General features: G+C 42.1%; 2 protein-coding genes across 2 annotated transcripts; both read left to right on the plus strand.

The window, feature by feature from the left end:
• The first annotated feature begins 2,372 nt into the window (after nucleotides 1-2,372).
• On the plus strand, nucleotides 2,373-5,747 carry LOC106024156 (extracellular calcium-sensing receptor-like). Its single transcript, XM_029117194.2, has 6 exons — nucleotides 2,373-2,608; nucleotides 2,819-3,119; nucleotides 3,215-4,021; nucleotides 4,121-4,348; nucleotides 4,600-4,723; nucleotides 4,825-5,747. Exons 1-6 carry the CDS (start codon nucleotides 2,373-2,375, stop codon nucleotides 5,745-5,747), a joined length of 2,619 nt encoding a protein of 872 aa, XP_028973027.2.
• An 11,580-nt stretch (nucleotides 5,748-17,327) lies between these two features.
• On the plus strand, nucleotides 17,328-20,638 carry LOC105006698 (extracellular calcium-sensing receptor). Its single transcript, XM_029119584.2, is given in 5 exon segments — nucleotides 17,328-17,603; nucleotides 17,794-18,597; nucleotides 18,730-18,957; nucleotides 19,078-19,180; nucleotides 19,731-20,638. Coding segments are annotated over 5 exon segments (2,304 nt in total). The 5' UTR covers nucleotides 17,328-17,342.
• Nucleotides 20,639-25,176: the final 4,538 nt, after the last annotated feature.

Here is a 25,176-nt window from a genome sequence, read left to right on the forward strand (position 1 = left end):
TTAACTGTGGTAGGAACGGGCCAATCACGATCAACCTCCATTTCCACCCCATCGGCGGAAATTCGAAACCCGAGAAAGGAGACGGCTCGCTGGAAGAACGCGCACTTCTCCGCTTTAGCGTACAGGCCATGCTCCAACAGCCGCTTCAGCACCCTGCGAACGAGAGACACATGCTCAGCACGCGTAACGGAATATACAAGGATGTCGTCGATGTAAACCACAACTCCGGGGCCCCAGCATGTCCCTAAACATATCGTTTACAAAGGACTGAAACACTGCCGGGGCATTCATCAAACCCATACGGCATCACCAGGTATTCGTAGTGCCCCGTGGTGGTGCTGAAGGCCGTCAACCACTCGTCTCCCTCTCGGATTCTCACCAAGTTGTACGCGCTCCTGAGGTCCAGTTTCGTGAAGAAGCGCGCCCCATGCATTGACTCAATGTACTGGGAAATAAGGGGGATGGGATATGAATAACAGACAGTCAGTTTATTCAGCGCCCTGTATTCAATGCATGGACGCAAACCCCCATCCTTCTACTCACCTGACTCAGTGTAGGGTTGTCAGGCTTCCTCCGCTCTGCCCTTTCTCGCTGGAAACAGTAGGAGGCAAGGTGTCCCTTCCTCCCACAAAAGGAACACTCCCTAGACCGCACTGTCTCCCTTCGTGCGGCGCCTCCCACTTCCATGGGTTCAGGTCTGGCGACGGGGTGTGCCGGAGGGGGCTGATCATTCCCGGTGCATCAACGGGTGGCTAGCAGGTTGTCTAGCTGGATCGCCATGTCGACGAGCTGGTCGAATGTCAACATGGCGTCCCGGCATGCCAGCTCCCTACGGACATCAGGCTGTAAGTGGCACCGGAAATTATCAATAAGTGCCCTCTCGTTCCAGCCCGACCACGCCGCCAGTGTCCTGAACTCCAGGGCGAAGGCCTGCACTATCCTCGTCCCCTGCCTGAGGTGCACAAGTTGCTCGCCGACCTCCCTGCCGTCGGGCGGATGATCGAACTCAGCCCGGAAGAGGCCGACGAACGCCCAGTAATGGGTCAACTCCGGCCCGTTAGTGAACCAAACGGAGTTGGCCCAGTCCAACGCCTTGCCCCTCAGGCAGGAGACAAGGGCCGAGACCTTCTCCCTATCCCCCGGGTGAGGGCTGATGGAGGCGAAGTAGAGCTCCAACTGGAGCAAAAACCCAGAGCACTGGGCTGGGTCCCCGGCGAATCCATTCGGTTGGGTGTGGTATTCTGTCAGGAAGGGTGTGTGTTTAAAAAAGGCGAGCCAAATGCAGTGAGGTGATGAACGTTTCTTGTATTATCCACAATGTGAAAAATGGCACGCAAAACAAAAGTGCAACAGCGCATACAAGCGTGCACAAGTACACTCCAATACAGTCAAACGACATAGAACAATACCACACAAAGACACCCAAAAACACAGGAACTTATATATGCGATCTAATGAGGGAATGGACACCAGGTGCGTGCAATAACAAAACATGACAGTGTTTACACTTTGCATTATTTGAGGTCTGAAAACAATGCAATTTTTTTTCTTTTTTGACCAGTTGTTATTTTCTACAAACAAGTACTCTAAATTACAATATTATTTGGGGAATTTGGGAGTAATGTTGTCAGTAGTTTCTAGAATAAAATAAAACTATTAATTTTACTCAAACACATACCTATGAATTATAAAAACAGAGAAACTGATAATTGTGCAATGGTCTCTTAATTTTTTTCCAGAGCTGTGTCTGTGTGTGTGTAAGTGTGTGTATTTCTGTTGCTATAAACATCAAAGTAATTAGCTAAATACTACATATATGTAGGCCTGTTCGCCATTGGTCTGAGCCATACCTTTTGCTGTACATGGAGAATAACATTTTGCAGCCATATGCTGTTTCTACTTTACTAGTCTGTGAAATAGCTCCAACAGATGACATGTTTAGCCATGAAAGAGGTAGTAATAAGTAATAATCCTCAAAAATATTGAATTGGATAAAAAATTATAATACAAATGTAATGAGAACAAAAACAAAAAATCTACTTCAACGTATTTTGATAAGTAACTGTAAAATTATAACATCGTCACCGAAATCTTTCATGATTAATTTAAAAATAAACATGGGAAAGCTTGCGGGATGTTGTTGAATTTCTTATTTCCCCAACCTTTCTAAACCATACAATTAACCCCAGCTAGATAAAACTAGCATCATTTATTTTGCTTCTGTCGGCAAACCTCTTTTTCTCCAATGATGTACCCTTGGGAATGAACAAACACTAAGACCACATGCAGAAATGATGAGAGGGGTTTTCGGGCAATATGTTGCGGAGGGGGGGACTCTAATGTCTATAAAGAGAGGAACCTCTCTGTCTGCCATGTCAGACACATCTGCCCTGCTGAAGGCTGGCATGGCACTAAGGACAGTGATGGTACTGGTGATGGTGGTGGGGTGTTTAGGAGACCAATCGTGTTCCCTACTGGGCCAAACCACTCTGCCTGTGCTGTCTGCTGATGGGGACTTTAACATCGGGGGAGTGTTCTCCATACACAGCCAACCTCTCTTCAAGGTCCATTCATTCACCTCTATACCAGAGAAGACAGCCTGTATCAGGTAACTGTTTAAAAAAACAACTATCTGGGTTATTCTACATTTTTCGTAGATTATGTCATACTTTTATTACTGTGCAATTAAAATATTCACACAGCTGGAAAACTTAATGTGTGTTTTCTTTTAGAAACAAATATTTATTCAAACAGACACAATTGACAAACAATAACAGCATATTTGATTAATGGCATAAACTTTTTTCTTCTTGACCAGCTTTAACCTGCGTGAATTCCAGTTTGCTCAGACATTGATCTTTGCCCTGGAGGAGATCAACAACCGTAGTGATCTGTTGCCTGGTTTATCTCTGGGTTACCAGGTCTATGACTCCTGCGCATCTGTGCCTTTGGCCATTCAATCAGCCCTGGCACTAATGAACAGCCCAGGGATTCATGACAGTCTGAGTGAACCCTCCTCTTGTTCCAGTCATCCAGCAGTGCTGGGAATCGTAGGGGAGTCCAGCTCCACTCCTACCATTGGAATATTATCTGTAGCTGGACCATTCAGCATGCCTGTGGTGAGATAGTCACGTTTTGGCTCTTGAGAGTCAGTACGCTCAGTGTTAGCTATGCCTTAATATTTGATACAAATCTTCCCATTTCTTCCACACAGATCAGCCACTTCGCCACCTGTGATTGTCTGAGTAACAGAAAAAAATACCCTTCTTTCTTCAGAACCATCCCCAGTGACCTCTATCAGAGCAAAGCTTTAGCAAAGCTGGTGAAGCACTTTGGCTGGACCTGGGTTGGTGTGGTGAACAGCAATAATGACTATGGCAACAACGGAATGGCCACCTTCATAGAGTCTGCACATCAGGAAGGGGTCTGTGTGGAATACCAAGAGGCAATCTACCGCACAGACTCCAAAGAGAAGCTCCTGAAGACGGTAAGGGTGATGAGGAGAGCCACAGCCAGGGTTGTGGTACTATTCGTGGGACTGGGGGACCTAATCCCCCTGCTGAATGAGCTGGCCCATGAAGGGGACCCAGGGCTGCAGTGGGTTGGCAGTGAGTCCTGGATCACAGCAAGAATTCTGGCGGAGAAACAGTCATACGGCTTCCTGAGGGGGGCAGTGGGTTTTGCCATTGGAAACGTCAAGCTGGATGGTCTGGAGGGGTTCCTTGACAGTGTCCACCCTTCACAGGACCCAGACAATGCCCTGCTGAGGGAGTTCTGGGAGACGGTGTTTCAGTGCTCCTTCAAAAGGAGCAGAGAGGAAAACAGAGGCACATTGTGCACTGGGGCAGAGAGCTTAGCAGGGCTGAAGAACCAGTACAATGACGTGTCAGATCTTCGAATTTCCAGCAAAGTGTACACAGCTGTATATGCTATCGCACACTCTTTGCACAACATACAGACATATTTAAAAAATGACAGTGGCAGAAGCAACAGATCAGTTCCTACCTACACACCACAGCAGGCAAGTGTGTACTATTGATCAAGATTCAGATGCTCCATAATATAACCACCACCATCATATGAGTCACATCTCTCTCACTCTTCCCCTCCATGTTTTCAGGTGCTGGACTACCTAAGGGAGGTGAGGTTTACAATGAAGACAGGAGAGGAGATATTGTTCAATGGCCACGGGGACACAGTGGCGCGATACGAATTGATAAACTGGCAGCAGGAGGCGGATGGGACCCTTAATTTCCATTCAGTTGGACTGTATGACACTTCGATGCCCCCTGAAAAAACTTTGATAATCAACCAGAAGAAAATGGTCTGGGCAGGCGGCCAGGCAGAGGTAGAAAAACATTAAATGTTCACTGTGTTGCAATAATTTATGACTAACCATGAAACATAATGCATTATTGTGTGTTTGTATTAATGAAAGCCTTTTAAACACAGTTCATTTTAAAGAAGCATTTCATTCTGTTAGAACTAATGCAAAATTATGAAAAAACATTCCTGAATTATATTTTTCAAATAATTCCAAATTATTTTTCAAATATAATTTCATTCCAGTAGTTTCTAAATATTTTTATTCCACTTCAGGTGCCTGTTTCAGTTTGCAGTCAGAGCTGTCCTCCTGGTACTCGTAAGGCCGTGCAGAAAGGAAAGCATGTTTGCTGTTATGACTGTATACCGTGTGCTGAGGGAGAAATCAGCAATATCACAGGTATATATATATATATATATACCTTTTATCTACAACTACTTCATAATGACAAACAGGCCCAATGTAATTGAATTAACAATCACATTTTAATCTCCCTACAGATTCTAATGTGTGCTATCATTGTGACTTGGAGTATTGGTCAAATGAGAAAAGGAATCTCTGTGTGTTGAAACCTGTTGAATTCCTCTCCTTTGAAGAAATCATGGGTAGAGTTCTGGTCTGTTTCTCCTTGTTTGGGACTGGTGTTACTACCCTGATAGCTGTTGTGTTTTTTATACATAGAGACACTCCAATTGTCAGGGCCAACAATTCTGAGCTGAGCTTCCTGCTCCTTTTCTCCTTGACTCTGTGTTTTCTGTGTTCTCTTACTTTCATTGGCCGGCCCTCTGAGTGGTCCTGTATGTTGCGCCACACAGCATTTGGAATCACCTTTGTCCTCTGTATCTCTTGTGTTCTGGGGAAAACACTAGTGGTGTTGATGGCCTTCAGGGCTACACTTCCAGGCAGTAATGTCATGAAAATGTTTGGTCCTCCACAGCAGAGATTCAGTGTTCTAGCATTTACTCTCATACAAGTCCTGATCTGTGTTATTTGGTTGACAATCTCTCCTCCATTCCCATACAAGAATATGTTGCACTATAAAGAAAAGATCATTCTCGAGTGTAATGTGGGTTCACCTTTTGGTTTCTGGGCTGTGTTGGGGTATATAGGACTCCTGGCTCTATTGTGCTTTGTGTTGGCTTTTCTGGCTCGGAAGCTGCCTGATAACTTTAATGAGGCCAAATTCATCACCTTCAGCATGCTGATCTTCTGTGCAGTCTGGATCACCTTTATCCCTGCTTATGTCAGCTCTCCTGGAAGGTTCACTGTGGCTGTAGAGATATTTGCTATTTTGGCCTCCAGTTTTGGTTTACTTTTCTGCATATTTGCTCATAAATGTTTTATTATATTACTGAGGCCAGAGAGGAACACCAAGAAACATGTTATGGGTAAAACTACCAATGATATACATGTACATTATTAAATGAACATACTGTAGGATGGGATTCTTTGATTCCAAAAACATTAATATGTAATAATGATGACTGACCTATTTTACCAATTTCAAGAATGAAAATGAACAAAGAAACATAATTTCAAACAAATACAGTTTTCCAAATTGTTTTGTATTATATATTTTTATTTTACCATCAATCGAGACACAATACCCCATGATGATGAAAATTATTCTTTGGTCTGGTATGACCAAAATTAAACTGCAAGTCAAGCACTACATCTGTTAAAAACAAGGTACCACTCATTACCTGGCTAATACCAATCCTATGATGAAGTATGTTGGTGAAACCATTATGCTATGAGGATGCTTCTCAGAAGCAGGGAGTGGGATACTAAATCAGCAGTGAATGATGAACAGAGCAAAATTCAGAGGTCCATGAAGAATGATCTGGAGCGCACAGGACCTCAGACTAGGGCAAATATTAATCTTTCAATACAACAACAACGAAGCACACAGCCAAGATAATGCTGGAGTGTCTTCCAGGTATGTGGGACATGAATGTCCTTGAGTGGCTCAGCTGAAGCCTGGTCCTGAACCTAATTGAACATCTGTGGGTTCACAGGCCCTTCTACAAGTCCTGAATAAAGGGTCTGAATACTTTTATGTATATGGGATGTTTTTTATTTTCTGAATAATTTCCAAAAGCACATAATATCTCACAAAAGTAAGTTCATTTGGTCATTTGGACATTTTCACTTAGGGGTGTACTCACTTTTGTTGCCAGCGGTTTAGACATTAATGGCTGAGTGTTGAGTTATTTTGAGGGGACAGCCAATTTACATTGTTATACAAGTTGTACACTCACTACTTTACACTGTAGCAAAGTGTAATTTCTTCAGTGTTGTCACATGAACAGATATAATCAAATATTTACAAAAATGTGAGGGGTGTACTCACTTGTGTGAGATACTGTGTACACACATATATATATATATATATATATATATATATATATATATATATATATACACACTCACCTAAAGGATTATTAGGAACACCATACTAATACTGTGTTTGACCCCCTTTCGCCTTCAGAACTGCCTTAATTCTACGTGGCATTGATTCAACAAGGTGCTGAAAGCATTCTTCAGAAATGTTGGCCCATATTGATAGGATAGCATCTTGCAGTTGATGGAGATTTGTGGGATGCACATCCAGGGCACGAAGCTCCCGTTCCATCACATCCCAAAAATGCTCTATTGGGTTGAGATCTGGTGACTGTGGGGGCCATTTCAGTACAGTGAACTCCTTGTCATGTTCAAGAAACCAATTTGAAATGATTCAAGCTTTGTGACATGGTGCATTATCCTGCTGGAAGTAGCCATCAGAGGATGGGTACTCGGTGGTCATAAAGGGATGGACATGGTCAGAAACAATGCTCAGGTAGGCTGTGGCATTTAAATGATGCCCAATTGGCACTAAGGGGCCTAAAGTGTGCCAAGAAAACATCCCCCACACCATTACACCACCACCACCAGCCTGCACAGTGGTAACAAGACATGATGGATCCATGTTCTCATTCTGTTTACGCCAAATTCTGATTCTACCATCTGAATGTCTCAACAGAAATCGAGACTCATCAGACCAGGCAACATTCTTCCAGTATTCAACTGTCCAATTTTGGTGAGCTCGTGCAAATTGTAGCCTCTTTTTCCTATTTGTAGTGGAGATGAGTGGTACTCGGTGGGGTCTTCTGCTGTTGTAGCCCATCCGCCTCAAGGTTGTGCGTGTTGTGGCTTCACAAATGCTTTGCTGGATACCTCGGTTGTAACGAGTGGTTATTTCAGTCAAAGTTGCTCTCCTGTCAGCTTGAATCAGTCAGCCCATTCTCCTCTGACCTCTAGCATCAACAAGGCATTTTCGCCCACAGGACTGCCACATACTGGATGTTTTTCCCTTTTCACACCATTCTTTGTAAACCCTAGAAATGGTTGTGCGTGAAAATCCCAGTAACTGAGCAGATTGTGAAATACTCAGACCGGCCCGTCTGGCACCAACAACCATGCCATGCTCAAAATTGCTTGAATCACCTTTCTTTCCCATTCTGACATTCAGTTTGGAGTTCAGGAGATTGTCTTGACCAGGACCACACCCCTAAATGCATTGAAGCAACTGCCATGTGATTGGTTGATTAGATAATTGCATTAATGAGAAATTGAACAGGTGTTCCTAATAATCCTTTAGGTGAGTGTATACATATATATATATATATATATATATATATATATATATATATATATATATATATATATATATATATTTGCATGTTTAATAAATCCATAATTTGTCCAATATGAAATGTAATGAGACTAATAAACATGAAATTAGGCAAGTCAGCCAGTGAGATTTTTTAGTATTTAAAGTTCATGACTGTTTTAATAAACATGTATATCACACTAAATTACATTAATCCAACATGACCTATTAATTGGAACAGTACAAAAATATACTCAGTAGTTATATTTAAATTGTATAATTGTTATCTTGGAAAGAGGGTTGTGGTCAACTCATAAAGGACAATAATAAAAATGCAAGATTGTCTTTCTGACAGAGCATATATTTTAACTTTGTTAGGCATCACTACTCCAGCGGACACTGAGACCCAGCGGACACTGAGAGCCTGGTGTGTCTTCAGAGCCCCTTACAGTGACACCCCCTGTGACTGCTGGTGTGGAGGTCATGTCCAGATCAGATACCCATACACCAGCTCTTTACTATGCCTCTTTCTCACAGGCCTGCTCTGGACCAACATGGTCTACTATCTCATCAAAAATGAGTTTGACATTTTAAATCTTACCCCATAGGTCTGTAGCCCACAACAATATTCTAATTGTTATGCAGAATTCAGAGGGTAAGTGTAATCTCCTGTGGGCACATTCTACAGACTGAATTACACAAAATTATTCAGAGATAATATAATATTATATAATATAATAATGCACAATATTCCAATTAATTGTGCTGTAAATTATTTGTGTTGTATTGTATGATGTATATTGGTTACACATTCTGTAATATAACAGTGGTTGTAATAAACATGTCACTTGTAAACTATATAATGTCCCTGGACTTTGTTTACTTCATCACAATGCTATTAAACTCTTAATGGAGAAAAAACACATAATACACATTCCTATGTGGCAAAGTTGATTTCAAAGTCATTGTCATGATTCACTCAGGCTGGCTGAGGTGGGGGCCTACCCCGTGGGCAAGTATGGCCAGAACAGGCTAGCTGGTGGGGCGGTCTACCCCATGGGCGCGGAGCAGGGCGATTGGGGCGGTCCCGATGGAAGGACCGGATCATCTCTGGGTTCAGCACTTCCCAGGCAGGAACCCAGGACTGCTCATCGTGTCCATAACCTTCCCAGTCTACAAGGTATTGAAGCAGTCCCCATTGGCAGCGGGACTCCAGGATACCCCGGACTGAGTACGCAGGATGGTTGTGCTGAGGGACAGGAGGATGTAATGGGCTGTACATTACAGGCTTCAATAGGGTGACGTGGAAGGAGGAATGGATCTGGTATTGAGGAGGAAGCTGGAGACGGTAGGTGACTGGGTTAATACAACATATATTTTTGAATGGTCCACTGTACCTGTACATGTGCCTGTACATGTCCCGGGTCGACAGCCACACCTGTTGGCCAGGACGCAGGAGGGGAGTGGGACGGCGATGCCGGTCTGCGAACACCTTCTGAGTCTGGGAGGCACATTGGAGGTGGTTATGAGCGGTCTCCCAGAACTGTTCGCTGCACCGGAACCAGTCATCGACCTCGAGAACAGAGCAAGGCCCTGCCTCCCAGGGGAACATGGGTGGCTGGTATCCTAGGACACATTAAAAGGGAGTTAGCCCGTGTGAGGAGTGAATGAGTCAGTTTTGCAATGGCGACTAGAATTGTGGTGTAGCCGGATGAGACAAGCAGGTCAGTTACAAAATCAACGTAGAGGTGAGACCAGGGTCTCTGCGGTGTGGGGAGAGGCTGCAGCTTACCCACTGGAAGATGACGTGACGATTTTGACTGTGCCCATATAGGACAGGACAAGTTTCCGACATCATCAGGTAGAGAGGCCCACCAGTATTGGCGGGACAGGAGTTGTGTGATTGTTCTAACCCCTGGGTGACCTGAGCTGAATGAAGTGTGGCACCATTGTAGAAGCTATGGTCGGATTGTGGCTGACATGTATGTCTTACCGGCAGGAGTTTCAGCTGGGTCATTGTGGAGAGCCTCCTGTAGGGCAGTGTGCATAGCCCACTGAACGGGAGCTATGATATAGGCAGGCGGCGGAATGGGCTCTAGCTCTGCAGAGCTGGCAGGCGGGTCGAACTGACAGGACAAAGCATCAGCCTTTATTTTCTTCTTGCCCGTGACATGGAAGTGACATGGAACTGGGGACGGTTGAAGAAGAGTGACCATCTAGATTCTCTGAAGTTTAGGTGTTTTGCTAGCTTCAAATACTCTGTGAGAACAGGAAATGGGTGTTTCGCCCCCTCAAGCCAATGTCTAGGCTTCATGGCTAGGAGTTCCTGGTTCCCCACATCATAATTCCGCTCAGGAGGAGACAGTTTGCGAGAGAAAAGGGTACAAGGGAACAGTTTGGCAGGTGTCCCATGGCATAGGGAGAGGATGGCTCTGACCCCTACCTCAGACGCGTCCACCTCAAGGACGAAAGGAAGGACTGGATCAGGCTGGCGGAGTATGGAAGCAGTGAATTCCTCCCTCAAGTGTTTGAAGGCAGAGAGAGCAGTCTAGGACGAATGTAGGCCCTTGGTTTTCTGGCTGGTCATGGCGGTGAGAGAAGCGGCAGTGGAGCTGAAGTTGGCAAAACCCAAAAATGTTTTGGGTTGAGGCCACTCTTTGACTGCCTTGACTTTGTTTTGGTCCAAACATACCCCACCCGGGGTAAGCACAAAACCCCGGAAGGTGACGCGTGGACATAGCTTTTAAAATGGTTATAAAATGGTTTTGAAAAGTTATATTTTAATTACAAACTGAAATGCCAATTTGCGTAGGAAATTAGCGGTCCTAGTGTTAAGCTGCTATATTATTGTGCCTGGGGGTAGGGTCAGTTCTCCTTCATTGTAAATCCTTGTAAATCTAAGGAATGCGCTCTCTACATTTTCCTTGTCTCTTGCTCGGTTTTAACGTAGGAGGACATGAGATCTTGTCCCACACCTCCAGAGGACCCAGCTCGAAAGATTAGTTGCTGTCCCTGTCCAAAGTCCTCCTGATTGTGTTGCAGATCAAGACAATACATGACAAAACCAGCTGCCATTCTGCTGACCATTCCCCCTCCCTGGGTTGTCCCTGTCCTTGTCCATCTGGTCATGCTTCTGATCTGGATTAGGTTTTATTGACTTTGGACACAGCCTACATGCATTTACTAATTATTACAACTTGTAACCTTAAAATGTTTACCCGGCACAGCCAAAAGAGCACTGGTTACCCCTCTAAGCCTGGTTCCTCTCTAGGTTTCTTCCTACATTTTTGGGAGTTTTTTCTAGCCACTGTGCTTCAACATTATTGTTGTCGTCATGTTTAGCCATGGAGGTGGAGGCAAGCGCAGGATCAAAGGAGTCTTAATGCCGAAAAACAAACAAAACCGAGCACTCTGCGCTAGTGATGGGACGTAAGAAATTTCAACCCAGTTTGCTCGAAGCAATAGGGCCGAGGCTTGCTTCTGAGAAAAAAATACCATGTGATGGCAGACGTCACAGATTTCGAAACATGCTTGTTTTAAAAGACAAGGCACTTTCCAACTAGTAGGATATAGGACGTTCCAAGTCTTTTTGTCAAGCATGTTCATTGTAGGTGAACAGAGCCAAACTAACCCGCTTCCCAAAAAGGAAGAAAGAACCTTTGTCTCACATTAAGCAATATTGGAGAGATTGCGTCAAATAGTTTGATTAACCTTCAAATCACAAGGATTGCAATTGAACTAAAACATGGCGTGATTCATTTACAGTATCGGAGTAGGCCTAACCAATGTAATATAGGCTACTGAAAGAATAATTACAGAAATCACACAGAATTTTTCTTATCAACTTTGCAAACTACTGACAAACCTTCTTAGCCGTATAGCCAAATAAATGATTCATTTTAACATGAAATCATTCCACAGCATTATACATATGCAAATATAATAAATTTAATATTGCATAATTTAAAAGGGAGAATGAATGCAATTATCAACAATGATCTAAAACTGTGTTTTTTAGCGAAGTTGTTAGCGAACGGCTACTAGAATAGTGTCTGTATTTTCAATGAAAAATCACTTTTGGCTGTGTTCACTTAAAAGACAGCTAATATATTAAACTTTAATATAATATACTGTAGCATGTCAGATTGGGAGAATTAGTACTTTAATACATGAAACAGATGTGGATGTGCATGTGGAAATAACATATCCTCGTGAGGCAGTATACGAATGCACGAATGCACAGAGCATCTAATATGTGCTCAACCCACTCAGCCACCAAATGTAAACAGTAGTGACGGGACGCATGAACACGAGGCTTGGATGCCGACTCTGAAATTTCTATCTAGTCTGCTCGAAGTGAGTCTTTGTATCCGAGCAACAGTATCACTTGATTGATGATGGTTGAAGCTACATAACCATCTAATGTTTTTTTAAAGACAGTGCACTTTCCAACCATGCTTTAAAACATATGACACTAAATTAGACTACTGCCTAATAATCTAATTAATTAAATTCACAAGACGGTGAATGTCAAATTGTTTCAGCTACACTCATTCACTATCAATAACAAATGGGCAGGCCCAATACCGTATTGTTAGCATTGTCTTGTAATTTCAGTAGGAACATCCCTGGCTGGTGGCTCAAAGTGTAGAATTGTGGATGGTTTTTCAGTTGTTTTACAAAGCCTGGTTCGAGTCCCAATGGTTACTTTCTGATATATGTTTTGATGATAACACTGGCAACACTGCATTTGTAATTCCATTGTCAGGAATATTTGCATGTCAGTTTTTAATATCACATCTCAATTCAAGAATGGACAAATCCACATAGAATAATCAGGATGATTGGGATCTTATAGATAATTTTCTACTTGTCTAAAATAGCTTGTATTTGTGCCAACCATCAGTGGAAATGGTGTTAGATTCTACAAAACAAACAAAGAAATCACAATTTGTTAGTCGATTGATCATAGTGAAAAACAGTTGAGATGCAGGGAAGGACCAAAAAGGAGACCTTGCATGTGGTCTACAGATTTTACCTTCCTGTTTTTCTTCCGCCTAGCCACAAGATCCAGCACAACTTCCAGAAACAAGCTGGACAACACCAGAGCAAACCACCCGAAGGCCATGAAAGTACCATCCTGTGAAGCAGGGTCTTGGGCTTTCTTGTGTGTCTGTCGGGTGGTCTTCCGGCTGTTCTTCCAACAACCACTACATGACCAAATTCCAACCCAGCAGCTACACCAAACCAAGTCCAGGATCCTGTGTTTCCAGATCCTCAGGTTAAACACCAACCCATATCCAGACCCAACACCTGCAACAAAACCCACTATAGTTATTGGTTTCTACTGGTGAATGTGTGTTGTTTTTGTTTGTTGTTAAGCAAGTTAGACGTGTTCAAGCTGTTTACCAATGTGATCCTTTGTTGCAGTTACTTATTATGGGTACTTTGGGTTCTGGCATCAGGCAAACAAAATGAAAAAGATAACTTTATATATTATTGTCATTAGTAAAGCCAGGCTAAGAACACCACAAGATCAATGTGTATCACTACTAATATTAGTAAGTTATTGTCCTTAGTCATTGTTCTTGGCAACTTCAACAAAGGTAACCTAAGCCTAAACCTAAAGGTTCTCGACCAACAACTTTTCTGTTTGGAGAGTCATCCAACAGATTACCAACTACAAACCTAAATCCCCCCACTCCATTAATGGATTTGCCAACAACTTGAATGAGTTCTACGGCAGATTTGAAAGACAAAGGGGCAGTCTTGACAACATATCTTCTCCCTTTGCATCCAGCCATCAACACCAACCCCCCAACATTGGGGCACATTCACAATCACCCATCCTACGCCAGAATCCTGTTTGTGGACAGTTACACATTCAACGCCATTATTCCTGCTTTGCTCCAAGACAAGCTATTCCAACTGGGAGTGCCCGAGTCCACATGCAGATGGATCACAGCCTTTCTGTCCAACAGGAGGCAGCACGTGAGGCTGGGGAAGCAACTTTCTGACCCCATGACCATCAGCACTGGCTCCCCTCAAAGCTGTGTCCTGTCCCTCTTACTCTTCTCCCTGTACCCCTACAGGTGCACCTCCAGTCACCACTCTGTCAAGCTCCTGAAGTTTTGCAGATGACACCTCATCAGACTTATCTCTGATGGAGACAAGTCTGCCTACAGGTGCGAGATTGACCACCTGGTATCCTGGTGCAGTCAGAACAACTTGGAGCTCAACGCCCTAAGGAGAGTGGAGATGATAGGGGACTTCAGGAGAAACCCAGCTATCCTTCCCCCATCGCCCTGGGTGTCTCCCCAGTCAACTCTGGGGAGTCCTTTCACTTTCTGGGCACCATCATTGCCCAGGACATCAAGTGGGAGCTGAACATCACCTTGCTTACCAAGAAAGCACAGCAGAAGAGTTAGTTTTACTTCCTGCAGCAGCTGAAAAAGTTAAACCTGCCAAATACTATGATGGTGCACTTCTACACCGCCATCATCGAGTCCATCCTGACCTCTGTCAGCACCATCTGGTATGCTGCAGCCACTGCCAAGGACAAGGGCAGGCTGCAGCGCATCATCAGCTCTACAGAGAGGGTGATTGGCTGCCATTTGCCATCTCTACAGGGCCTAAACACCTCCAGGTAGAGATCGGCAAGGACTGTGGTTGATCCTTCTCAACCTGGAAATTGAATATTCAGAACTCTCCCCTCTGGTAGAAAGTTGAGGTCTATCAGGACCAAAATAACTTGCTACAAGAACAGTTTCTTTCCTACAGCAGCGGTCCTCATGAACATGTCCCCGGAGCCAAACTGACTACAGGTATAGCCCACTCCCCACATACTCACAAAATCCTCAACTGGACTGTTCCACCTTACAATTTTCTCACATATTTTTTTGTATATTTTTAGTAATTTATTAATGCTCAGTCTACTGTTTTTATGCTCAGTCCACTATTCTTATTTGTATTATTTTTTCTTTTGTACAAAATTGCTGCCTTAACGGACCAGAACAAACTCCTAGTTTGTTGAGAAACTTACTTGGCAATAAAACTCTTTCCAATTCTGATTCTGAATTAGTACATTAGTACAGTAACTAGTTGTGCTCTGGTGAAATGCCGAATGGTAGTGCCTGTTTCAGTAGTGTGTATGAGTTATATTTTACCAGGCTTGATGTGTTTGGTGGGGCTTGCAGTTATATAACCCACTGGATTACTGTGCTCTGACATTTTACTCCATGCTGTTTAGATGGGTGATCCTTTGCGTTTATCTTCTTGCTGTGCAGTTTTAAGTGTTTTTGAGTACCAATGAAGGGGATACCTGGTTGTGTTTTCTGTACTATGCATATTTAGGGTAAAGTAAGTTTAGGGGTTGGAAATTGCAACATTGTGGTGAGTAGTAAAGCCCTAGATGGGCTTCAGGACAAGCACATTTCATGTATTATGAATTGCTTAATTAAATAAAATGTGTTTTCTTTTCTACCTTGTGTCCTGCATTGTGTTTTGGGGATTAAAACAAGTAGGATGCCCCCATAATCAGTGACAATAGCTGTACAGTAAAATATATATGTTGAAGTGACTTACATGCAACTGCTACTAATAATTTATTTAACATTTTATATGTAATGTTTCCAAGTGTGGAGAAAAATATTAAAACAAGAAAAGGAACCAGGCAAGTCTAGTTCAGCTGGCCCGCGATCCGAAGGGATGAATGTTGTTGCCCTAGCTGGATTCAATCTGGGGTTTCCTGCAGCTCTGGAAAAAATTAAGAGACCACTGGGTCATTTAGCAGATGTTCTAATCCAGAACAACCTATTGCAAAACTAATGGAGAGACTTTGCAAGAGCGTACCATTATAGCACAGAAAATGTTGTTTGCGTGCCACATTGGAAATAGTATGAGATGAACAGCTATAAACATCAGTAATGTAATAGCAGAGATTTTCTTTCTTTTCTTGTACAAAATTAGCTTTTTTCTAGTGCTCATTATGATTTTGATGTATTTAAACTATACATCCTGAAGATATTTGTTTGTGATGATTATTTATCACAAGGAGCTGCACACATACAGTGCCCTCCAATTGTTGGGACAGTAAAGTAAAAATGTACAGACATATTACAGACTAGGACAGACTGTCACCACCTTTTATTTCTGACTTTGTATGTTTTCAAACTAAGAATAACAACACTTTCAAAGAATCATCCCCCCAATTCATGCAACATTTCGATGCCACAACATCTCTGATCAAGTTTGGCTTATAAAGTTAATAGTACAGCGGCTCTCAAAAGTATTCACCCCCGTCTACAATATGTTACAATATGAAATGTTCTTATACCCTACTCCGACTGGTGATTTTTAGGAACCATATGGTGGATTTTAGTTTTGACACTGACATTAGTAGCAAAAAGTCTTAATTCCATCAATATTGATTTAGTTTTGCACAATACAATGGGAAAAAGTCCAAGGGAGGTGATAACATGTTAGAGCAACTGTACATTCACACATAGTTCATAGTATCATGTTAAATCTTTGCACCCCTGGGTGGTCCAGTAGTATGAGCCACTACTTCTGGAGCACACCTACATACATATGCAGCATATGTTCCAAACCAGCTAACTGTGTTTCTAGCAAAAAGTATTTCCTATCTTTCCCATGAAAAACAAAAACACTTCCCTTGAAAATAAACATTTGAGGACCTATTTTGTCATATATATCTTACACAAAAACAACATGCCAGAAAATGCCTAGAACTTTCCAGTAATCCATTAGTTAGTGTCATAATACTGACGCAGAGCTGCATCTCCCTTACTGATGCTCAATGGCGTCCGTTCCCTGGTGGTACATTGAACAAATACTGTATAAATATCAGCCCCAGTTCTGCTCTGTCAGGCGCATGTAATGCCAGTCAAGCAGACAATAGCAGCCTAGGAGTGTCAGGCATGCTGTCCACACATAAATGGCCAGAGCAGGGCTGGGCCCTGCTACAACTGGTGCTACTGGTCACTCTGTCCAAGGAAGAGCCAGACAGCCCAGTGGTGTGTCGGCGTAGAGGGGGACTGGATTACCCTCAACTGGCCAAGGACGGAGACATCATCTTGGGAGGTATCTTTTCCATCCACAGGAGCTGGGAAAACGAAGACCTGAACTACACCAAGAGCCCTCCCCCCCTGCAGTGTTCCAGGTAAAGGATGGGTTTGAAATAGTATTCATAATCAGGGAGAAAATACTACGGGTAAGTTTCCATAAGTTGCTTTTGGAATAATTTTTGTTAGTTTGTAGAAATGTATTGTGTAGCTATTGTGCATTGAAACTCTGGACGCCTGTGATACCAGTTTGAATTTCAGAGCATTCCAGATAGTGCAAGCCATGCTGTTCGCCGTAGAGGAGGTCAACAACAACACATCCCTGCTGCCCGGTGTGTCTCTGGGCTATAGGATATATGATTAATGTGGCTCCATAGCCAGGAGTGTGAGAGTGGCCCTGGCACTGGCTAACGGGAACCAGGAGCCAGCCTCAGATGGGCCACGCTGCTCCAGACCAGCTCAGGTTCAAGCCATCATAGGGGAGGACTCATCCTCACCTTGCATTGCTATTGCTACTGTCCTTGGACCATTTAACATCCCAGTGGTAGGCAATAAGCAGAAGAAGGCATTCAAAGAAGGGCAGCAGTGCATTTTTATTTGAAGTGCCTTTTCTTCTAAATGATTAAATGTATGTGGATGAAAGATTTTTGTATGTATACTGTAGAGAAAGTTGTAACTTGTCAGTCTTTATTAGTTGTCTATTATAACTAACCCTTTGATAATTTCCTCCTCAGATCAGCCATTTTGCCACTTGTGGGTGCTTGAGTGACAAAATCAAATATCCATCCTTCCTCAGAACCATCCCCAGTGATCATTACCAGAGTCGGGCCCTGGCCCAGCTGGTCAAACACTTTGGTTGGACCTGGGTGGGTGCAATCAGGACCAATGACGACTATGGCAACTTCGGAATGGCAACATTCACTGAGAAGGCAAAACAGCTAGGGATTTGTCTTGAGTACTCCGTGGCTTTCTTCAGGACGGACTCAGAGGAAAAACTGAAGAGGGTTGTAGAGAGCATCCGCCTGTCCACCTCAAAGGTCATTGTCACCTTCCTCTCCTTTCTCGACCTGGACGTGCTGGTGAAAGAGTTAGCACGCCACAACCTGACTGGCTACCAGTGGGTGGGCACTGAGGGATGGATCCTTGACTCATACATAGCCAGGTTGGAGGCCCACCGCATCCTGGATGGAGCCATAGGCCTGTCCATCCCCAAGGCCCACGTCACTGGGCTGGAGGAGTTCATCCTGGACGTGAGGCCCCTCAGCTCCTCTGGCATTGACAGCAACCTGTTCACTGAGTTTTGGGAGACTCTGTTTGACTGTTACTTCAGGCAGGGTGAGAGGTTAGAGATGGAGAATCAGAGAATGTGTACAGGCAGTGAGGATCTTTCTGGGCTGCAGAACACTTTCACTGACCTGTCTCTAATGGGCATCTTTAACAATGTATATAAAGGGGTGCTGGCTGTCGCCCATGTCTTTCATAATATCTGGGGCTGTGGGGAGACATGTGGAAATAAGACACAGCCAGATCCAAAGATGGTTAGTTACTCATTTTTAAATAAACTCCTAACATCAAACAAATCAAACACTTTGTTAATTTCGCTGTTTGAGAGAAGGAGAACATTTATTATCTGTGGTTATGTAAATTCCAGATATGTTTCTTTCTCTTAGATTCTTGAGCATTTGAAAAAGGTGCGTTTCAAAACAAAGGAGGGGGAGGAGGTGTATTTCAATGAGAACGGAGATGTGACTGCTAGGTATGACGTCATCAATTGGCAGTTGAAGGCAGACGGCAGTGTGGAGTTTGTTACCGTGGGTTTGTATGATGCTTCCCTGTCCACAGATAGGCAGCTCAGCATCAATAACAGCTTCATAGTGTGGACACTGAACTCCAAGCAGGTGGGGCTAATTCACTAGGATATGTTTAAAGTACATTTATACATATTCTTCTAAAATACAGTATACGGAGAAGTTTATTGCCATTGTTAACTCAATTAGACTACCTGTGCTTCATTGCAGGTGCCTATGTCAGTTTGCAGTAAGAGCTGTCCCCCAGGCACTCGTAAGGCCGTGCAGAAAGGAAAGCCTGTCTGCTGTTATGACTGTATAGCTTGTGCAGATGGTGAGATCAGCAATGTCACAGGTAGTGTAATATGTAAAATAAATGCTCAAAGGTCCTGAACAGTTGAGGTTAATGACACTTAATCAAAATTGAGTTGTGTTCAAAAGACGCATGGTTTACATTGCTAGGTGGCAAGTTTACTGGACCCAAAATATGACATTCGAAGGATACGCATGTCAGTGAATATAATTGAATATAACGTTACCTCCATTGATCTGTGAGGACCAAATCCGAAGTGGATGTAAAAAGCTTTCAAATACATACTTTTAGTAGTGGGCATTGAATCTTACCCAAAATAATAATATGCTCAAATTTTTACAGATCACAGTTGTGTTAGCTCCTTTGTCTTTATAAACCTTATGGTATTATTCCATGAGAGAAAAAGTACTATTTCTCAAGTAGTGAAAATGTTTTTGGAAACATATTTTGGCATAAAATTTAAATTACTGTTTGGGACCTTTAAAAAAAAATTCCTTCACAGATGTCTTGGAACACTAATAAAACTGTGTATGCAGGTAGTCTGTGTAAAATAACCTCTCTTTTTTTGTAGATTCTGTCTCTTGTAATAAATGTAATTCTGAATACTGGTCTAATAAGAAGAAGGATACATGTGAAAAGAAAGAAACTGAATTTCTATCCTATGAAGACATCATGGGAGTGTTGCTGACTGTTATCTCTTTGTTAGGAACATTTATGACTATTATTGTGACACTAATTTTCATCAGATACAAGAAAACCCCGATTGTCCGGGCCAACAACTCTGAGCTGAGCTTCCTGCTCCTCTTCTCCTTGACTCTGTGTTTTCTGTGTTCTCTTACTTTCATTGGCCGGCCCTCTGAGTGGTCCTGTATGTTGCGCCACACAGCATTTGGAATCACCTTTGTCCTCTGTATCTCTTGTGTTCTGGGGAAAACACTAGTGGTGTTGATGGCCTTCAGGGCTACACTTCCAGGCAGTAATGTCATGAAAATGTTTGGACCTCCACAGCAGAGATTCAGTGTTCTAGCATTTACTCTCATACAGGTCCTGATCTGTGTTATTTGGTTGACAATCTCTCCTCCATTCCCATACAAGAATATGTTGCACTATAAAGAAAAGATCATTCTCGAGTGTAATGTGGGTTCACCTTTTGGTTTCTGGGCTGTGTTAGGATATATAGGACTCCTGGCTCTCTTGTGCTTTGTGCTGGCTTTTCTGGCTCGGAAGCTGCCTGATAATTTCAACGAGGCCAAATTCATCACTTTCAGCATGCTCATATTCTGTGCAGTCTGGATCACCTTTATCCCTGCTTATGTCAGCTCTCCTGGGAAGTTTACAGTAGCTGTCGAAATATTTGCAATTCTGGCCTCTAGCTTTGGTTTACTGTTCTGTATTTTTATTCCAAAATGTTATCTAATTTTAATGAAACCAGAACAAAATATTAAAAAGAATATTGTGGTAAAAATGTCAAGAAAATAGATGTTTTTATTTAACCACTTTTATTTTTATTGAACACTGTATTACATTGAAATAGTAAGTAAATGTATAATATTGGCAATACAGCACTTTGGTAAATTGTGTGTCTTAATCTTATGTAATTATTAACTGTGATATGGATGAAGAAAAATTATAACCCTGTTTCCAAAAAAGTTGGGACGCTGCATAAAATGTCAATAAAAACAGAATGCAATGTATGGAGGACTAAATGTGCCATAATATGAAATAAATAAATAAATGAATATATACATACTTAAAAACATATATATATATATATATATAAATATATACTTAAATAAATGAATACACATTGCATTTGCATTGTGTACATACAGGGGTAAACAAATATTTGATACACTGCCAATTCTGCAGATTTTCCTACTTACAAAGCATGTAGAAGTTTGTAATTTTTATCATAAGTAATCTTCAACTGTGAGTGACGGAATCCAAAACAAAAATCCTGAAAATCACATTGTATGCTTTTTAAGTAATTAATTTGCATTTTATTGCATGACATAAGTATTTCATATATCAGAAAAGCAGAACTTAATATTTGGTACAGAAACCTTTGTTTGCAATTACAGAGATCATACGTTTCCTGTAGTTCTTGACCAGGTTTGCACACACTGCAGCAGGGATTTTGGCCCCCTCCATACAGACCTTCTCCAGATCCTTCAGGTTTCGGGGCTGTCACTGGGCAATACAGACTTTCAGCTCTCTCCAAAGATGTTCTATTGGGTTCCAGTCTGGAGACTGGCTAGGCCACTCAAGGACCTTGAGATGCTTCTTACGCAGCCACTCCTTAGTTGCCCTAGCTGTGTGTTTCAGGTCGTTGTCATGCTGGAAGACCCAGCCACGACCCATCTTCAATGTTCTTACTGAAGGAAGGAAGTTGTAAGCCATGATCTCGCAATACATGGCCCCATCCATCCTCCCCTCAAGATCTCGCGATCAAATGTCTCCTTTGCAGAAAAGCATCCCCTAAGAAGGATGTTTCCACCTCCATGCTTCACGGTTGGGATGGTGTTCTTGGGGTTGTACTCATCCTCCTTCTTCCTCCAAACACGGTGAGTGGAGTATAGACCAAAAAGTTTTATTTTTGTCTCATCAGACCACATGACCTTCTCCCATTCCTCCTCTGGATCATCCAGATGGTCATTGGCAAACTTCAGATGGGCCTGGACATGCGCTGGCTTGAGCAGGGGGACCTTGCGTGCACTACAGGATTTTAATCCATGTTCCCAGCTCTCTTCAGGTCATTGACCAGGTCCTGCCGTGTAGGTCTGGGCTGATCCCTCACCTTCCTCATGATCATTGATGCCCCACGAGGTGAGATCTTGCATGGAGCCCCAGACCGAGGGAGATTGACCGTCATCTTGAACTTCTTCCATTTTCTAATTATTGTGCCAATAGTTGTTGCCTTCTCAACAAGCTGCTTGCCTATTGTCCTGTAGCCCATCCCAGCCTTGTGCAGGTCTACAATTTTATCCCTGATGACCATACACAGCTCTCTGGTCTTGGCCATTGTGGAGAGGTTGGAGTCTGTTTGATTGAGTGTGTGGACAGGTGTCTTTTATACAGGTAACGTGTTCAAACTTGTGCAGTTAATACAGGTAATGAGTGGAGAACAGGAGGGCTTCTTAAAGAAAAACTAACAGGTCTGTGAGAGCCGGAATTCTTACTGGTTGGTAGGTGATCAAATACTTATGTTATGCAATAAAATGCTATTTTCTTTTTTTTTTTATCATACAATGTGATTTTCTGGATTTTTTCCATCAGTGTTTCCTTGTCCGTTACGGATACATAATTGGGTCACTTTGAGAACTATTTAGCCAGAGAAATTATGTCGTTAGCATGTGGCCTGTTTTCAGTTAGGCTACTTTCATTGTGGCAAGTGTGTAATCAGGTGGAAGACTGGTGAAGTGGGTGTGTCTTGTTTGTGCCAGTCTGCCAGCACTGATCTACAGTACAGCTTAATAGTATTACATGGTATGAAAAATACAGATTTCACCGTAGCAATGTTTTTTGTTGCTGATAGAATACCTAGTTGCAAGGTGTTAAACAGAGGGAGCTGGGCAAGTTCGGGGCAGGGTGGACAAAAGAGACACAACTCAAGCCTCGTTTTCCACTTTTATAATCGGATTTAACAATCATAACAAAAAGTTACTCTGTGAGTTGAGCTACTGTTTTTTTTTGTTTGTTTCACCATTTATGCAGGGAAAACTAAGTGTGGTGTGCAACTGGAAGATCGTTCACATCTATTGCCCGGTTGCTACTGTTGGTCAGTGGTCAATGTTGTCTCAATATCCTTCTCTAATTGTGTAGCCTCCTAGAAACTATACATTTGAATGGGCTTAATACTGCAAATTATTTTTTTACAAATCCCAGAACTAGCCCAATATAGAACATTAATTTGTTTAGAAAAAGAGTATGATATGCTTTGGGATTTTGGAAAACTGCTCTGCACTTTTAACTGAGAATTTACACTGAACAAAATTATAAACGCAACACTTTTGTTTTTGCCCCCATTTATGATGAGCTGAACTCAAAGATCCAAGACTTTCTCTATGTAAAACAAAACCAGGCAAGCCAGTTTATTTGTATAGCGCAATTCAATGTGCTTTACAAAGAAAAATATATGAAAACAATAACATAAAATAAAATACTCAAATGAAAACATCAAAGCAAATGAATACATAATAATAATAAATAAATAAGAAAACATATAAAGATTAAAAGTTGGAAGCTATAAGGCATAGGCACGTGAGAAGAGATGTGTTTTTAACCTGGATTTATAAATGTATACGTTTGACACGTCTAAGATCTTCTGGTAATTTATTCCAGTTTTGTACAGCATAAGTGCTAAATGCAGCTTCTCCATGTTTAGTTTGGACTCTGGGCTCTACTGGCTGACCTGTGTTCATGGATCTAAGAGCCCTGCTCAGTTTGTATTCTGCAAACATATCAGAAATGTATTTGGGTCCTAAACCATTCAGAGATTTATAAACTAAAAGCACCACTTTGAAATCTATTCTGTAACTGACTGGAAGCCATGCAAAGATTTAAGAACTGGAGTGATGTGCTCTGTTCTCTTGGTCCTGGTTAACATTCTAGTAGCAGCATTATGAATGAGCTGCAGTTGTTTTACAGTTTAAGAGGCCATTACAGTAGTCAATGCTACTAGAGATAAAAGCATGGATGAGTTTCTCTTGGTCTTTTTGGGATACCAAGCCTTTGATTCCGGCTATGTTTTTTAGATGATAGAATGCTGTTTTGGTGACCGCTTTGATATGACTGTTAAATGTGAGATCTGAGTCAATCAAAATACCAAGATTAAGCAATTGATCCTTGGTTTTAAGGGCCCCAGAATCCAGCTCTTTAATAATATTTTATTTTTAATAATCTCCGTTTTATTTAGTTTAATTATAGCCAATTTTGGTTAATCCAGGTATTTATATGCTCTATACAGTGACACAGTGAGTCTATTGAGCTGTTGTCATATGGTTCGAGAACCATATACAGGTGCTGGTCATAAAATTAGAATATCATCCAAAAGTTGATTTATTTCAGTAATTCCATTCAAAAGTGAAACTTGTATATTATATTCATTCATTACACACAGACTGATATATTTCAAATGTTTATATCTTTTAATTGTGATTAATATAATTGACAACTAATAAAAATCCCAAATTCAGTATCTCCGAAAATTAGAATATTACTTAAGACCAATACAAAAAAAATATTTTTTGAAATGTTGACAAACTGAAAAGTATGAACATGAAAAGTATGAGCATGTACAGCACTCAATACTTAGTTGGGGCTCCTTTTGCCTGAATTACTGGCATGGAGTCTATCAGTCTGTGGCACTGCTCAGGTGCTATGAGAGCCCAGGTTGCTCTGATAGTGGCCTTCAGCGCTTCTGCATTGTTGTGTCTGGTGTATCGCATCTTCCTCTTCACAATACCCCATAGATTTTCTATAGGGTTAAGGTCAGGCGAGTTTGCTGGCCAATTAAGAACAGGGATACCATGGTCCTTAAACCAGGTACTGGTAGTTTTGGCACTGTGTGCAGGTGCCAAGTCCTGTTGGAAAATGAAATGACCTTTTGTGTCTTGCCCTGTCTTTTGGACAGCTGTCAACTCAGCAGTCTTCCCCATGATTGTGTTGCCTACAGAACTAGACTGAGAGACCATTTAACGGCCTTTGCAGGTGTTTTGGGTTAATTAGCTGATTAGAGTGTGGCACCAGGTGTCTTCAATCAAATTTCAATCAAATTTATTTATAAAGCCCTTTTTACAACAGCAGTTGTCACAAAGTGCTTTACAGAGACACCCGGCCTTAAACTCCAAGGAGCAAACAACAGTAGTGTTGGATTTCAGTGGCTAGGAAAAACTCCCTAAGAAGGTCGAATTTTAGGAAGAAACCTAGAGAGGACCCAGGCTCAGAGGGGTGACCAGTCCTCTTCTGGCTGTGCCGGGTGAGATATTAAGAGTCCAATTAGAATAATAAATACATTT

This window comes from Esox lucius, chromosome 1, assembly GCF_011004845.1.
Source record: "Esox lucius isolate fEsoLuc1 chromosome 1, fEsoLuc1.pri, whole genome shotgun sequence".
Taxonomy (NCBI): domain Eukaryota; kingdom Metazoa; phylum Chordata; class Actinopteri; order Esociformes; family Esocidae; genus Esox; species Esox lucius.